Source organism: Phaenicophaeus curvirostris, chromosome 2 (genome assembly GCF_032191515.1).
Source record: "Phaenicophaeus curvirostris isolate KB17595 chromosome 2, BPBGC_Pcur_1.0, whole genome shotgun sequence".
NCBI lineage: Eukaryota > Metazoa > Chordata > Aves > Cuculiformes > Cuculidae > Phaenicophaeus > Phaenicophaeus curvirostris.
In genome coordinates, this window is record NC_091393.1 from 105,312,096 (window position 1) to 105,328,695 (window position 16,600).

The window sequence follows — 16,600 nt, forward strand, 5'->3', positions numbered from 1 at the left end:
AAATAATGAATCCAGCTTCATGATTTCTTCCTCACAAGGTTACACTGGTCTGGTCTTTTTCCTCATTGCTGGTGATTAAGATCTGGACCCTCCAAGGAAGGGTCTGAAAAACCTACTCACAGGAGCGTCAGTCCTTGCAACCTTGTCTAGGGGCAACAGCAAAGCTGAGGAGCTTGAGGTATAGGATAAATGTGTTATTGATGAAGTCCAAGTGTGGTACAGGGGAAAAATGTTATGTGAGCATTAATGCTGTTCATTTAACTGGACATTCATAATTTTGTTTTGATTAAACAAAGATTTTTAACTCTGGTGTAAAGGCTATGTGGAATCACCTTCCCATAAATTAATATGAATGTGTGCATGCAGGGGTAGACAAAAGATACAAACACGTTGTGGAGGGGGGTAGAAGGAAACCACTCAGTGATGCTCAGAATTTCAAAAGCCACTTTATAAAGCAAATAAAAATATTCATTGATTTGGTACACTCACATGAAAAATTCCTAGAAAGAAGGCTAAAAATGAACAGAAACTCTGCACCTCGCAGCTATTTTAAATTATATATCAAAACAGACAAATACACCTTCTGTACTTATTTATGTTACAATTACAAAGTCAAAACCAGGCACAAGTTGTAAAACTCAAAATGTTTTACTTCAAAGTCCCAAAAAATCTTCCCTCTCAGTCAAGGAAGCAGCATCTGACAAGGACGTGTCTGTGAACGCCGTGCTCTGTAGACTGCCTGCTGTGTCTTCCTCAAGAGTTAATAAAATCCAATTCCTATGCATTCTTTAAAACTCTGTTTGTTTTCAGGCTCTTAACATGTGAAGCAAAGGATGTTTGGAGTTTGGATTGACAAGCAGAGCTAAGCACAGCTTGTATATGTAATAAAGACAAAACAGCACTCCTACATCATCAAATGTCTCACAGGCAAATTAGAAAGTCTAGTTTACTTGTTTTTTTGCAATATGCTATTTCCAAGTGACATAGCCCACCTCACCCCCCAAAATAATCAGTTTTGTAAGAAATGTGTACATTTAAAACAAGTGTCATAGTTTAAAAACTACAGGTGTGTGTCTTAAGGATTTAATTTTTTCCCCCCAATTAATAAACGAACAAAAAAACCCCTGACATTTTCTACACTTAAAAAACCCCCAAACCCAAGCTAATTCCAGCTGTATCTTCCTGAGGGAGGTGGTAGTGGGTAGGGCCTCCCAGGGCCATATCCCTGCAAACAAACAAAAGGGAGCATTTATTTTTTGGATTAACAATACAGTAAACAAGTTAGATGAGCTTCAGGCGCCATACAAAAATGAAACAATGCATCCTTTGCAGAGAAGGTACCACAGGCAGAGCCAGGCATCTCTAAAAGCGATTACGGATGCTCTCCTGAAAACACAAGCTTGAACTTCCTTCCACCAACAGAGAACGGTTCTGTACAGCAACGGCCTCAGCTTCTAGCTGTACCGCAGGAGAGGCAATACTTCTAAATTAGAAATAAACTTGCCAAAAGACAGCACTGAGGACAAGTTGCTCCCAAGAGGTAACACCTTGGCATATTCTTTGCTTTCAGCGATGCTGGAAGCAAAAAGGTACAGAATGTTAAAGCCACAAACACATACCCACACCTGAAGGGCAGATTTGAAATGCAAATGTTTAATTCCTAGAGAAATGCTGGGTTTGCAGTATGTACGCTTATGCTTTACACAGAGTAACGCTCTAAATGTAATTCTTGTGGACTAACTGAAGCATCAATCTGCCTGTGCGCTGTTAGTGGGGACCAGTCAGGTTTATTTTTTTATAGGAGAAAAATAATCTCCCCCAAGTACCAGCTTTCTCTTCTAGTTGTAAGCAATCTCATGCTAAAGCAAGGCAGACATTTTTAAAGATAATAATTTTAAGGGAAAAAAAAGTATTTGTTACAGCAGCAGTATTTTTCAGCAGTCATTCATTTTCAATCATAGATGAAAGATGCCTAAATCCCACCTTAAAAAACGCTGCAAATCAGATATAGTTTTGTATTTAAATTTCGATGAGGCATTCTGGACATCAGTATCTAGTGAAATACCCATCAGAAAATTTCATTAAAAGTCCCCTTGAAACATTTAAAATTATTTCAAAACCTGATACGCTGCAGCAACCAGAAAGTTAATTAAATGTAATGTACTAACAAGGGCTATAGGGCTGGCTTTGTTTGTTTCTTACTTAGAGTTTTCTTTGGTGTGTAGGGGAAGAGGGGCTTTCTTTCATTTATTGAAAAGAAAAGTCCACCCATACGCTGTCTTACAGGGGGCTGAGAGATCCCAGGGAAACTGAAGAGAGTGCAAGCGAACCTGTGACAGAAGTTCACTTCAGCCTGCTTCTGCCAGGCAAGCAAAAATGACTTGCTGAACAGAAACCTATTTGTTACATCCTGGATTTAAAGGGCTCTGAAAGAGTGGGACTGCTTCAATGTCAGAAGGTTTCATGTTTGTCTTTGGGTTGGGTTGTAATCAATTACAAAAGGAAACAAGTTGACTACATCCCTTGAAAAACTCTTCCAGCTACATAAATAGCAGCAATCTCTGTACAGAACTTAAATTTAGAGATCTTGTAAGAGATATTTATCTGGACATTCAGTTGTGTATTATTAGACTAAAATAAAAATTTCAAACACCTGCACAACACCATCCAGTTTATTCTTCAGTTTTCTAAAACAGCTGGGACACGCCGACAAACACCCACTACCCCTGAGCAACCCATATCCATGGCAGTTACATTAATTTTGTAAGCACTCTGCAGGAGCGCGTTTATTAACCTCTTCAGACCATGTTCTGTATGCTGTAAAAAAAGAATTCAGAGGTGAAAGGGACCAAAGATAATTATTTATGCTGCTATGTGTCACCACTTCCACTTGAATTGCTTTTCAAGGCTTTAAAGCTTTGAAATTTACAGGCAGCAATGCTAGATTCAATTACTGGTTTTGCACCCTAAACCCTTTAAGGTAGCTTCTAATGTTACTCCAGTGCTGTCAAACCCAAGGAAATAATTACATCTGAAGTTAATTTAAAAATAACAACAAAAATGGTATGAGAAAAGGCAACAAAAATCTAAAAGGAGATAAAAAACAGTTGGAAAGCAATACAATTGCACAGGAAATTTTTTAAGGGAGCAAATTTACCTGAGCTGCAAGTTGTGTCCTTGATAATCACCGTGTATGTGAATACAAATAAAAATGTTGTCACTGTCTAGTTTTAACTTTGTTTAATGATCCAGCAGACACAAAACATGCTAGTGACAGGTGAACTGAGTTTTGGGTAAGCCTACAATATTGTCAAATGACAATCTGCCTCTTACTTCATCATTCAGGTGGCAAAGAGCTGGAGTTCGGTGAAGGCAGAGGTTTTCTGTCACAGCCCATGATGCTCTGAGACCCCACAGTTAGGAGATAACTTACCAAATGTGAACAGGGGATGTCCTCCCACTTCTGGAAGACAATTTCTGTTCACCTTTGTGATTTCAGCTGTAGATGTTACGTACGAAGATTTAAGGGTGGGAATAAACTAGTTTAAGCACCAATTCCTTTTGCAAATTTATTGATCTAAGCTGCCCAGGATAGAGGGTAGAGCAAAGCATGGCATAGCAGACAGACTTTTTTCAAGTATCTATTTCCCAGCCCTAATTAACTACAATTCAGACTCCACAAGCACCAAAATCCTCTGCTGATTTTTCTACGTTATTACAGCAGACCCTATATGGATTACTGCAATTATGCATTCATTCCCTAGTCTCCAGTATTTTAGGTAAACTTGTGTAACACAAAATGAAATGTTTTTGAAAACTGATCTATCAATACACCTCACCCAAATTTTAAATATCCTTAAAAAACACTGGGGGCTGGCTGCGCAGCACAGCCAGGACTTGAGCCCCACCATTTCCCCATGAAGCCTAACGCAATCATAACCCACACTGTCTAGTTTTACTTATAGCCAAAAAAAGTCCTGGAAGGATTTGTACTGGTAAGGCCTCCACACTATACTTGGAGCAAGGGTGCACAGTGGCATGCTTGCCTCGGTTTTTCCCCTGTTTCTTGCTGCAACACCAATTGAATGAGCTAAAGACAATTCTTTCTCCAGTCTTAAAAGCCTCTTCTATGCTAAAAATGCAGGGTATGAGTTGGGGCCGGGGAGATAGGAGTCTCACTGCTGCTAACAAGAGTCCAGTTAAACAAGAGTTTCAGAGTTGGGAGCACTGGGGCAGACTGCTCCCTGGCTATAGATCTTTTCAGCAGCACCATGTAATCCTGCTGTCGGCAGACAATGCTGAGAGCGGTATTAGCAGCTCACAGGCTGTTTCTGCTGGGCTTCGGTCCTGACAAGCTGAACCAGACAGAGAAGCACACTGCACTCTGCAAAAAGCTTCCCCAGCAAAGGCCAAACGCTCTGCTCTAATAAACTTAGGTTGATGGTACATGTTTCTATTTTATTAGTTTCCTCAAAGCCCCTACGCCGTAACAAAGATACGGTGCAAATGCAGTTGTGATACAGTGCTATCCGAGTCTCCCAATCAGAACAAAAAAAGGAAAACATAAAGCAGACAAAGGATCTGAGAAGTGGTAAAAAAAGCTATAAACACAATTTTTGCATACGCTATATAACATTACAATTTAAATAGATTGTACCTGCAGTCCCTGCTGTATAAGTAAAGGAGACTGGGATATAACAAACACTACAGGACAGAAGTCACATCTACGTGAAAACAACTGTATGCTGCCAATAGCATGGAGAAACAGTCCCAGAAATCAAACGCCAAATTGAACCCTGTGTGTGCTGTACTGTGTAATGCAAATGTCTGCGCACTAGGAAGACAGGCAGACTGGGAAGAAGAAAAGAAAAATGACGTGCGTACACGAAAAAGTGACTTGAGCACGTTTGTGAGAGGTAGCTGAATCGGGTCCTAACAGAAGGCAAATTTCAGTTCGCGCCTTAGTTTCCATACAAAGGATTGGGAAACAGTACTATTACAAAGCAGCTGAGCACTCTTCCTCCTCTTTCCCATTCCTGGCCAGTAACCTTCTCACAGCTGAGTAACAGTTCTGACTTACCAAAACAGCAACAGAACTTGAAGTTTAGTATAGATATCCAAATTTTCTTTTAAACTAATATGTAGTGTTGTAAATACTCAAAAGATATGCAGATTATGTTTTTACTGGGAACGCACACACAGAGAAATCATGTAAGCAAAATCATCTGCCGCTTTCAAGAAGCATTTTCATCCCGTGGCATTTTCACAAACTAATGACAAAGTCATCTATAATTTTGGATGAGGTTTTCCTATAATATTCACTAGTTTTCATTTAACCACTCAAAGCTGTTTTCACGTGTACTTTCACAGATGTTTATTTCTCTGTCTAGTAGAATCCAGCATTTGCATCTAAGCAGTTTTTCACTTAAGAGAAAGCCAATAAACATTCCAAGGGAAAAATTATTGAAGCTGTAAGAATTAACATTTTAAACATACTGGGGAGAAGCCCTTCTACCCCCAAGATGCGTAGCTGATAAATTACCTTATGCACAATGACGACTCCGGGTTAAACACTTGCCTTCAGATTATGTTTTCTCAGGCTGCAAGAAGCGTGTGACTTGGTAGTGTGTTTGATCTACTTTTAATGAAAAGCACTGGTAGCACAATCACGGCGTGGGCCTTTTCCCAGAGGACACACAGAGGGGCTGGACAAGGCCAGGAAGCTTACCTGTCAGTGCTTTTACTGGCGACACATCGACTAGCCTAAAACCAGTTTAGGAATGCCTAGCTAGTCTACATTCACTCTCCCCAGACACATGAAGGAAGCCTTACTCAGGAGAACAAAACATGCAAAATGGGGCAGTGTTTTCATACCTGTCTTCCCCTATCCATCCGATCTTCAGGTCTCTGTGGGTAACCCATTGGTCCGCCCAGCCCTTGGAATTGATTTGGCTGGTACTGATTTTGGGATTGCAGCATGCGGTTCCAGGCAAGAAGAGGAGCAGCCCCAGCAGTTCTGCATAAAGAAAAAACAGGTTGTAGTAGCATGAATTCTGCTCCTACAGAGAAATTCATGCCATAAAATCCACATTTCTATAGTTTCGTAAGATAAACGATTTGCCTCAAAGTTAAACACTGTCAGGGTCCAGCTATGCTTGCACTAGCACCGCAGATGGTCCAGTTGTTAAGAGGCAAATAAGGGGGAAAAATAATCTTCCAAGATTCTCCGTCCAAAAGAAGATATTTGATTATTGCTTACTGCCTCACCACAGCTCAAAAGCTACAGAACCAAGTACTATCACAAGCAGCAAATTCAATTTTACAAATTGGAGATCTTTCAAATTCCTTGGAATGATTCTGACCATTTTTATTTTAGGGGCAAATTTGACAGTTCATCCACACTGATCTTGAACATAGATTAAAACCCAGATATCACCAAGTTAGCTGATCGTAACACACCATCCAAAGAGTAAACATGTGCGATACAGGAGAATAAGGCTTTCTTTTCTAAATGTCCAGACTCTTTCTGGGAGTCCATTCTTTCTAGTTAATTGCAGGTTGCAAATGAATTCTTACTGCGAGTATTCTGAATCTAGGGTAGGGGCCTTGGCTGCTTTTTCCCATCCATTATTCTGCTCAATATGTCAGAAGGTCTGATCAGGAAGAAACCTTTTCAAGTTCTATTGATGCTGTTTTCAATTGACCACGGTGACCTAGCAACATAAGCACTAATTGGCATGGACTGACTGACATTTGGTATACAGTTTATATGGGAACGCAAATTCAACATCCATTATAACCTAGTTTGCTATCCTAGATTACTAACAGCAAGAAATGTTTTAATTGCCTTCAAGTACCTATTCTAATATTACAATTATAAAGCAACAGGTATAATACATCAAATCATTGTTTGATTAAAAATATTTAGAAAAATGATATAGCCACAGTCCTTAAAGCTGGGCATGGGCAAGGGTACGATTCCTTACAGAATTCATATCACTTATGTTTTGCAGCATAATATATTGTCATAAAGGAAAAAACATTGGCTACTTGAGGCAGTTAATCTTTTCTGACCCCTGTTTAAGAGAGTCAGTTGAACAATCTGTGGTCAGCCTGCTGGGAGACAGGAATAGCAGAGCATGAGCACTCCATGTCATATTTATCTGCTGCACTGAAAGTTACTTTGTAGGTCTTCAAAGAGCCTCTGCCTAGATTTGCTGGATTAAATTGGCAGGACTTCAGCCCTGGAGGAGCAGCCCTACTCAGAGGCTGATCTATTCTCCCCAGTGCATGTGTGGTTCAGGGAAAAGTATGGATTTCATGACCAAGGGAGTATTCACAGACAACAGTACAATGCTGGGCAGGCTGAGCTTTGAGCAACTGAGGAAGCAATGCTGAAAGAGGAAGGACTTTTAAACACACATTTCACCAGCTGGAACAGAGGCAAGGTTGGAATCAAGACAGGTAAACATAAGATTAAAATGAACGACAACAGGCATTTTGGACATGAAGGCTTACTGCTTTTGGATGCAAGCTGGTTTTGGTTTCACACTAAAGCCTGCAAGACAGCTGCTCCACCTGGTCAGATTAAAACCTGCCTGAATTATACAAAGGCAAGATAAACTCCTAACCATCTCCAGAAATGAAATAATTTGATTCCTGTTTAAAAAGTATGAGTCTTACGTGGTAAATACACAATTGGTAAATATGACATATAAAACGTGCTAAAAATTAACACCTATAAAAGCTAAGTGGTAATACCAATCTGTGTGGCTTTACTTTTAGTTTCAGAGGTATGTCCAGAAATGCAGCAATACCCAAAACATTCATTGTAAAGAACAACACTATTTAAAGTTAATAGCACATTACACTTCCAGAGACTAAACACCCCATATCAGTATTTTAAGTATGATACTCCTTTTGATTAAGTATTTTGAGCACCAACTTCCCCTCCACCCCCTTACTGCTAGAAAACAGCAGACTCTCCAGGAAGGATACATTGCTCAGCCTTAAGAAAAGCTACAGGGAATTACCCCAGCTCTAAGGCTTTCATCAGCAGTCACTCTGTCTCCACAACTTTCCCAATGTGCTTGTGACAAACACCCCCAGCGACTAATGACCACAGACCAACATCTGCTATGTGCCTGGAATGGGAAAATATATCACAAATTTCACTTGATATCAATATGTATTTGGCACAGATTATGAGTTTTTTATTTTAATAAAGTGCTGCTTAGTGCAAAGCTGGGATATTTAATGAATGAAGCATGTTAACACCAATATCACCATTATGTTGAGGCATTTCTGCTTTGAGATAGAATTGGTGATTTTCAGTTAGAAACACTACATATTCTAGAGGATTTTCCTAGTAGGAAAAGAAAAAAAAAAGTTGCAATGCATTTTCTGATTTAAAAGCTAAAAAAGCAGTTCACACTGTTTTGCTGTTCTTAATTCACAGAACTATGTACTATTCTTTAAAAAAACAATATTTTAGGTTTTAATCTGGTAAACAGAAACCAGGAAATTACAGTACTCACAGCACTCAACTTCATGCTCATCTAGCGGATGTATTAATTGGTGATTCAAATTACCTGAGGGTGGAGATTTGTGCACAGCAAAGCTGTGCATCATGGGTAACAAAAGATTTGTGCCACTTGGAATACCACATGAGTTCATGCTGGCAGTTACTCAAATGCACTATCCAGAGTTATGTCAACTTATGATTAAACAGGCACATACATACGGGATAGCTAAAATATAACTTCAGGAAGCTTTACGCAGTAAAATATTTCTGTGTTAAAAACAGCCTGCTTGGAAATCCCTTCTATGAGCAGGTTAAGCAAAAGGATTTTACTTCACCAGATTACAAATTCCCATCAGCCAGGAAACCTCATAGCAAATAAAAACACAACCTCTGAGATGTATCAGGTCACCAGCACAGAAGGAGAGAGCATGAAATAATCTCTGGGAGTCTACAGTAGTGCCACCCAGTCAGACCAGAGCCTGAATGAGACACACTAAAAGGTTTCCTGGTCAACAGCAGCTCCCCAATTTTGTTTTACATGCTGCATACTGAAGTGCATCACTCAATTTAAAAATAAGAAATGTTATGCAGTAGACAAGATTATCTGGATTATGAAGAAGCAGCTTTACACTACTGTTTTGTTTGTGGTTTTTTTTTTCCACTCAGGCCTGTGAAGCAAGAGCTAGTTTGGCCCCAGTACTTTATTCCTGAAATAAGACAAAGGCTCAAAGCTTTCCCGGCAGGCACAGGGCTCCTTGCTTATCCCTTGCTTCATGTCACAAATCAAGGATATTGCAGCCTCCTGCCAACCCACTTCATCTGAAAAGGGCTGGCCTCTCCCTCAATTACTTTCTTATTGGAAGCAAAGGTGGCTGAGACCAGAAATTCTTTGCCACTCTCCCTCACAGCACCTTGTTACTCCTGGAGCACCTGAAGCTGCAGCAGCAAGCGAGGACAGCCTTGAGAGTAGCAGTACGGGAACAACAACCTTGCAGCAGGCCTGGCAGCTCCCAGGAAATTAACTGAGAAACTGAAAACCTCTTGAAGGAGGGCAGGGAGGCAGAGGGGGCAGTCAGTTCAGCAAGTTCAGCCATTTTTCCCTACACCAAGCCTATCCATCTTTATGTTTCTGTCAATTAAATCTCCAGGTTTATACTTGGTACAGCAACTAATTCAACATCGGCCCCAAGCACCTGTTGGAATACTCTCCTTTCCCAAATCAAACACCTTCTGGGAACACAGCAGAATTACCCCCATCATCAAAACTTGCAAGTTAGTATTCTCATAAACCATTGGGGTATAACAAAGCATCAGGGAGGGAAAGCATTGTAAATACACTATTCTCGCTCAAAAGCTAGACTGGCATTCTCCATGCTCCTCTAAAGCTTATTTTCTAGGTGATGATGATGCATCTTGAATTTAGAGTCACCTCAGGGGACACCAGATTCCTCAAGTTTGGGAACTGAATGGCGAGGTCAATACTGCAACACTAGAAGCACACTGGACAGGTTGGAAGACCAAGTCACAAACACCAACTATCTGCAAAAATGCTTTGAAGTACCCAGGCAGCCTGCAGTCACTTCTAAAAATACCAGCACAAACCAAGCACAGTAACCTTACAACAGGATTCTGATTAGAGACAGTCTTTTATTACAGTTGCAATAAAAATGTGTATTTCAAAAGAGAAACAAATAGAACTTCTGGCTAAAAGAAGTTATTTATTTGTGACTTCAGAAACTCTTGCACTTTGTAAAAATAAACAGCCTGGTAAATTAACAAAAGTATAGCATTATACAAGTAACGACAAATTACAGACCTGTAGCAGTATTTCACAAAATGGTGCTATATAAATTGGATTTAATTAAGGTGTGGGAATAGGAACTCCCATGGACAAAGTAATATTAAAAGTTTTCAGTGTAAGATTCATTTATAATGCAATATTCCACATGGATGTGGCACAGGACAAGGGAGCTAGACTTATTTCAATAGGGATCAAAATGGTTGCCATGGAAAGCGTGACGGCAAAGAGCTCAGTAAATTCTCCCAAAGCTGATATTTTCAATGGTTAACATTTGCAAACAAAGCCAGGAAAAAAAATAAGACAAAGTTGTGCCTCACAGCAGAAACTTCAAAGATCTCGCATACACTGTCATCCCTCCGTAAATATAAATAAAGATAATTATTCATAGCTTTCGCAGGTATGCTGCGTTTATAAAGCCCATCTGACTTAAGGACATACAACCTATCAATGAAGGAACGCATGTAAAACATCCCTTATTATCAAACCATGTCACATTCTTTCTATTCGATGGCACTTATTGGACTGCAGATTCCATAATCCTTCCCTGAGTCCTTCTGCATTTAATTCAGTTCAGTCTTAAGTAGTTAAAGAAACTGTTTTCAGTGGCAACTAATAACTACTGACCTACAGTGACACTGCCCTACAATAGGCTTGTCAGGCCTGAAAAACTTGTACCAAAGAAGCTGATTAGGACTTCAAGAGGTTTGTAGCAAGAATCAATGGCTGGTCTGTACTAATGCTGCGGTCGCAGCACAGAAATGATAAAAGTGGAACACCATTAGTTATGCCTCATTAAGCTCCACAGCCCTCCTAAAAAGAAATTTGTTTAGCCTGTCCAAAAATCTAATGCAGTTTTAAGCTCTCTGTGTTCAATTTCATAGTATTTCAAAAGCTTCAATAAGATAAAGGCCAAAGAACCAAGAACGGTACCAAAGCACCAACAGTAAAGTTAATTTTGAAGTCTGAGTTTTAATGGAAAGCGGTTTTGCCTTCTTTTTAAGTACAAAGTACCCAGGCCTTTTTAAAAGGATGAACGTCGCATAGTGCACTCACAAAATATAAATAAATAAATAAATCATGAACATTAGCTAACTTAAAAACCTCCTGTACAGAATGATGTAATTAAATTTCAACCAAGTCCAAACCAAGAGGAAGTAAAATTTATGAAGCTTGGCAAAACCAAGCACATCCTCCTGGTGAGATTTTACAAAACTTCAACCCCTCCTGCCTTACCTTTGTGGTGTCGTCTGAAACAAGGGTGTAGGACCTCGCCAAGACTCCTGGGGTCTAAGATCTAGAGAGTAAAACAAATAGTTAAAATAAATTGAGTATACTTAAACTGTGCTCTGCTTACTCTTACAGACACCTGAGAACTTGCTTTATGAAGTCAAACAGAAAATCTCAACCTGGTTACACTACCAAATAGTTGGTTGTTACTGCTGATTTAGATAAGGCCCTTATGCCCATCACTGGCAAGCTTCGTATTGATTAATAAAAGGCAACATTTTTATTTTATCATGTCCAATAAGCTTCAAGTTATAAGAACAAATTTTAATTGCTATAATTGCCACTGGTTTGTGCTTGGATTTCACATGTATCTTCTCTTGAATTTTTAAAAATGCAAACCCACTTCTGTTACAGTAACAACTAAAGGCTTCACTTAAATGTTCATATTTCTTGAAAGTACATTCACCACTACACTACATGACAAAATAGACACATACACACAAGTACATTGCTGTGTCATCACAACACATCACGTTTGTGAGCAAAAATGATTATTACTCAAAATATGTGCGAGTCTTCCTCCAATTAGGCTAAGTTATTCTACAAAGACTAAAAGACTGACCAGAGCACATAATAAAGAGAAGAGTTCCACTTTATTCATGTTTAAATATATATAGAGAGAGTTATATTTAGGATATATTTAAAGTATTTAAAAGCTAACTTAGGCAATGATAATATAATATTAAAAATCTATTAATGATCTCTCAGATAATGTTATCAAACTGAATCATATCTTTTGGGGTAAAAACCCCACTTTTCCAGAGACCCAACGCTGCAGTTATAAGAAGCTGCAGTGAAAAAGACCACACACTTCTCAATTATTTCTTCTACCTAAACTAACTCTTTACAAAGATGTAGTAGTAACAATATTGCTTTAACAGGACATGCAATTAAATGATTGTTGTTTTTCTAAATAAACTGGTCAGTAAACAGGCTAAAAGAAACAGCTAATCAATGGCTCCCTGGTCAGCCCACAACACTCAAAGTGTGCATCATTCAAAAGCTTCAGTTTCAGTGACACCTTTGATTATTTTCAATGGTGTTTAAGTGTGACCTAATTTCAACAGCTGGTTCCAGAAGTTGTCTAATGGACACACTGAGATGGGACAGTAACGTCTTGTTTAAACTGCCAATATTCAAGCACATTAAGCTTTGCAGTAATTTGAAAGAAAAGTGGGAGGAAGCAAAAAAAAAGAACTAACAGTAAAAACTTGTGCCTCTCTCCTCACTCTGGCTGAATGGTCTGCAGGCTGTAATGGTCTAACCTGGACAGAAAGCTTTCACAGCAGCACTTGAGTGTGCGGGGTAAGGCATGGGCTGCCCCCATGGAAAATAAAATTGTTTCATCAGGGGAAACAAATTCTGATTCCCAGCTGCCCTGCTGTTCCTGCCTGGGCCTCATCGGGAAGAGCTAATTCAGCCCAGCAACAGTCGAGCTGGAGAGGGGCTGCATTTTATTTAGTTATTAAACATTACATGTATACACACAAACATCCCCAACCCACATATACATCTCCATCTCTCTCTCTTTTTATATCTCCGTATATCTCCCTCTCTTTATGTATGTACATACACACAGACATATGTGCTGTTATCAACTGATGCTTATGATCAGGTTTTATACTGATCAGCTGATGAATTACAGGTACTTTTACATGCATAAACAGGCTGTACTAACATGTTGCTTTAGTGATGCCGTGTTTGCTTTTGAATACAAGATTAGTGCAACAGAAGAAAACCCAGGCCCATTATGCTGTCTTCAGCTACTTTAGGCGAAACAAGCAATTAAATCACAATGTTAAATAGAAACACAAAAAAAGAAGTACAAAGATGAATTTATTAAAATAAAACTAAAAAATTTGGTGAAGCTCAAGATTGCCACTATTTTTAATCAAAAAATATCCTAAGATGTTATTTCTAATTACTTCCAAGTTTCACAGACACCAGCACCACAGAAATACATGCAATAGAGGAGAAATGAGTTCTGCTAAAAATGTTTTCAGATGCACAACACTCCTCTACCTGTAGTTACAAACACCTGTAGTTCTTCACCTGCAGCACCAGAATGAGGGCTAGGTTTTGGCTCTGTCACCACAAACAGACCTGCAGATGTCCTAGGCCTGGCTCCCTTTATTTGCTTGCTGGGAGACACACACTTCCAGAAAAAGAAAAAACCCCTTTATTCCATGAAGAATAATGGCCATGTTTCCCCTACCTTTCTCCTATGCATCGGCTAATCTAGGCAGGACCCCCAAGTATTTGGACAATTACTCATACTAATACAGTCTCTCTCTCCTTGACCCTCTCTGGTGAGAACTTCATATTTTAATTCAAGTTTATTAACATGTTTTCCATTCCACTGCCAGGGTCAAATGTTGCTCTGGTGAGAAACCCAGTGAGTTGATGATGGTCTTGCCCTCGTACAGTGGATCCCATTCATACAGAGTTTCTTAAACACCTGTGTCCTATTTAATCACTTTCTTTCCCTATGAAAAATAACGTAACCACATCTTTTTGCAGATCTAGGAAACAGCTTAAGAAAGAGTTTAATGAAATCATCACAAAAATATTTAAAGCCACCTTATTGCTATTCATTTGTACGGCTCCAACAGATAAAAATCTTTGAGGGAAAAAGCTTGGAGCAATGAATTGTACTTCAAAATGGCACAAAATTGGAGAAGAAACTTCAATTAATATTTTCTTTAGTCTTCAAAACTTAGGCATTTCCTAGAGCTATAAGGCCAAATAAACTGCCTTCTCTAGCAGCTCCTCAAGTAACAATTTATCTAATCAGTGCAGCAATCAAAGACAAGATTTTGTGTTTACTGATTGCACTAATCAAAATCAGTTTTCAAATGCAGCTAATTGACAAGTTTACTGACTGAAATGAAAGTCATAAATCAGATATCCTATGCTGCAGAAGCCAAATATGCCATTCACAGAGTACTGCCATGCTGCACTTGACTCCCCAAGTTATCAGCACAGACAATTATTCATCAACGGAAAATTGGCACATCGAAGTCAAATCAGAGAACAACAGTAAGGAACACCCACAGCAGGCTCTTGAGGAAGAGATGGCACTCCGGTTGACCGCATTGCCCTTCTAGAGTCTAATTTTACTTCATCATACATATAAAAACATAATATATAAAATGAAAAGTTGTTCTGCATCAATTCCACAAAATGTGGGAATTTTAACCACATCCTCTCTTGTTTTTCAGGAACCTGTGGGTTCTGGATGTTTCCCAGTCCAACCACGCCACAGCTCAGAGCTGCCCTCTCACAATTATACAGCTGATGAATGCAACTGACAAGGGGTAACCTGCACCAATTCTGGCCACAATTTCCAGGGCAAATGCAGTGTCCATGTGGATTGGTTTTGTTCAATAAGATGACCACCACCTACTTAATCCATAATTGAGGATGTTTTATAGTTTTGTGCCGTGGTCCCCATCTGCAAAAGCATCCTTCAGTGTGAACATCCTAAAGATTAATCTCAGCAGAAATTCTGGGCTATGACACTTGAAACTATTCTAACAAGGGTTTAAACAAGTCTGACTACCTGGCACAAGAGGAACTGAGACACAGGTGGTTCATTTGGCATTGATAGTTCCAGGTGGCCAGGGCAAGGCTCTGACCCACCAGCCAGGCAGGAGGATGCATTTCTGGAATTTCTTCCAGGAAGCAAGCACATCTCTCATGCTGTTTAACCTAGTCCGTCCCACTGACTGGGACGTTTGTCCTTGCGCCTCAGTTAACTAAGGAGGCACTGAAAAAAGACGATCTCCAAATGTTAAGTCAACCGCTGCTGTAATTAGTTGTAAAGATTTCTCTTCGCAGTCAGTTTAAATCAGAAGTTAATTAGAGTGTAAGACTAATCTCCTAGGACAGCTTGGTATCGCTAGCAGAAGAGGAGAAACACAACAAAACTAACTGACAAAGAGAGCATTTGTAGCACGTTGCGCTGCGGTCTCCCATGAAAACAGAGTGTGCCAGGAACCAGCTTCTCGATTCCAGGATGAAGAGCCCCGCAGAGCAACGGCAGGCGCACAGCCCCTGCTTTGTGAAAAAGCCTTTGTGTGATGACTGCCAGTGGCGTGTGAGGCCACGCACCGCAACGGCAGCTGGAGGGACCAGCAGGTTGACCTGGCACCTCTTTTTGCTGCACAAAAAGCACAAGATCAACCTCTGCCTAATGGGGAAGGAAAAAAGAAAAGGAAAACCAAAAGGAATAAACTCCTAAATCTTGCCAGGCACACCTGCAGAACAGCAATTGGGGATGCCTGAAGCAATTTAAGGGTGAAGGAGGCATATGAGGGGAGGAAGGGACATGTGAAAGAAAACCACCAGACAGTTTTTCCCGAGGCCAACATATGGACTGGGATTTCGTATCAATCAGCGGATTCAAGCCTCCTCAATTTGAAAGAACGATGGCACTGGGGCGTATTTGCATCTGGAGTGCCTCCTATACAACACAAGGTGCTCAGATGCCACGAGGACAAGAGCTTCCCAAGTACCTAATTGGCAAGATCAGCTCCACATATGTAAGGCAGGGAAAACTGCTTAGCAATAATTATTTTCCACAAAGCAACAAGACTTAAGCTTCAGAATACTTGAACAGGAGCATAGGGCCGATGGGCTAACAATTACTTTCTTTCACCCCAAAACCACGTAGATTTCCTTTTCTTGGAGACTGATACAGACATGTGATGCCTGTCTGGTAGTTCTGCCTTCCCATTCTCCACACTGTTGTTTTTAGATCATATTTCTTGTTTGTTTATAAAAACCACTCGCGCTCCTTTTAATCAAAGTTAATAGCTCCAGGCACTCATATTCAGTCAGTCTCTCCACTTAAACTAACCTCATTCCTCGCAAAAGAATTCTTCTGCATCCACTGCTCAACTACACTTCACCTACTTTGGGACTAGATAATAAGTTTAATTCATAGTGGCCATTGATGTCATTTATCTGCTGTTTCATATACAGCA

General features: G+C 39.8%; 1 protein-coding gene across 1 annotated transcript in view; it reads right to left on the bottom strand.

Moving 5' to 3' along the window:
- Positions 1 to 424: 424 nt before the first annotated feature.
- Positions 425 to 16,600, bottom strand: part of XRN2 (5'-3' exoribonuclease 2) — a 51,649-nt gene continuing 35,473 nt past the window's right edge. Inside the window, exons 28-30 of the mRNA XM_069850292.1 lie at positions 11,559 to 11,619; positions 5,875 to 6,016; positions 425 to 1,225 (exon numbers count right to left, since the gene is read on the bottom strand). Coding sequence (XP_069706393.1) covers positions 1,163 to 1,225; positions 5,875 to 6,016; positions 11,559 to 11,619 — 266 coding nt within the window. The 3' untranslated portion in view covers positions 425 to 1,162. The remainder of the gene's footprint in view (positions 1,226 to 5,874; positions 6,017 to 11,558; positions 11,620 to 16,600) is intronic.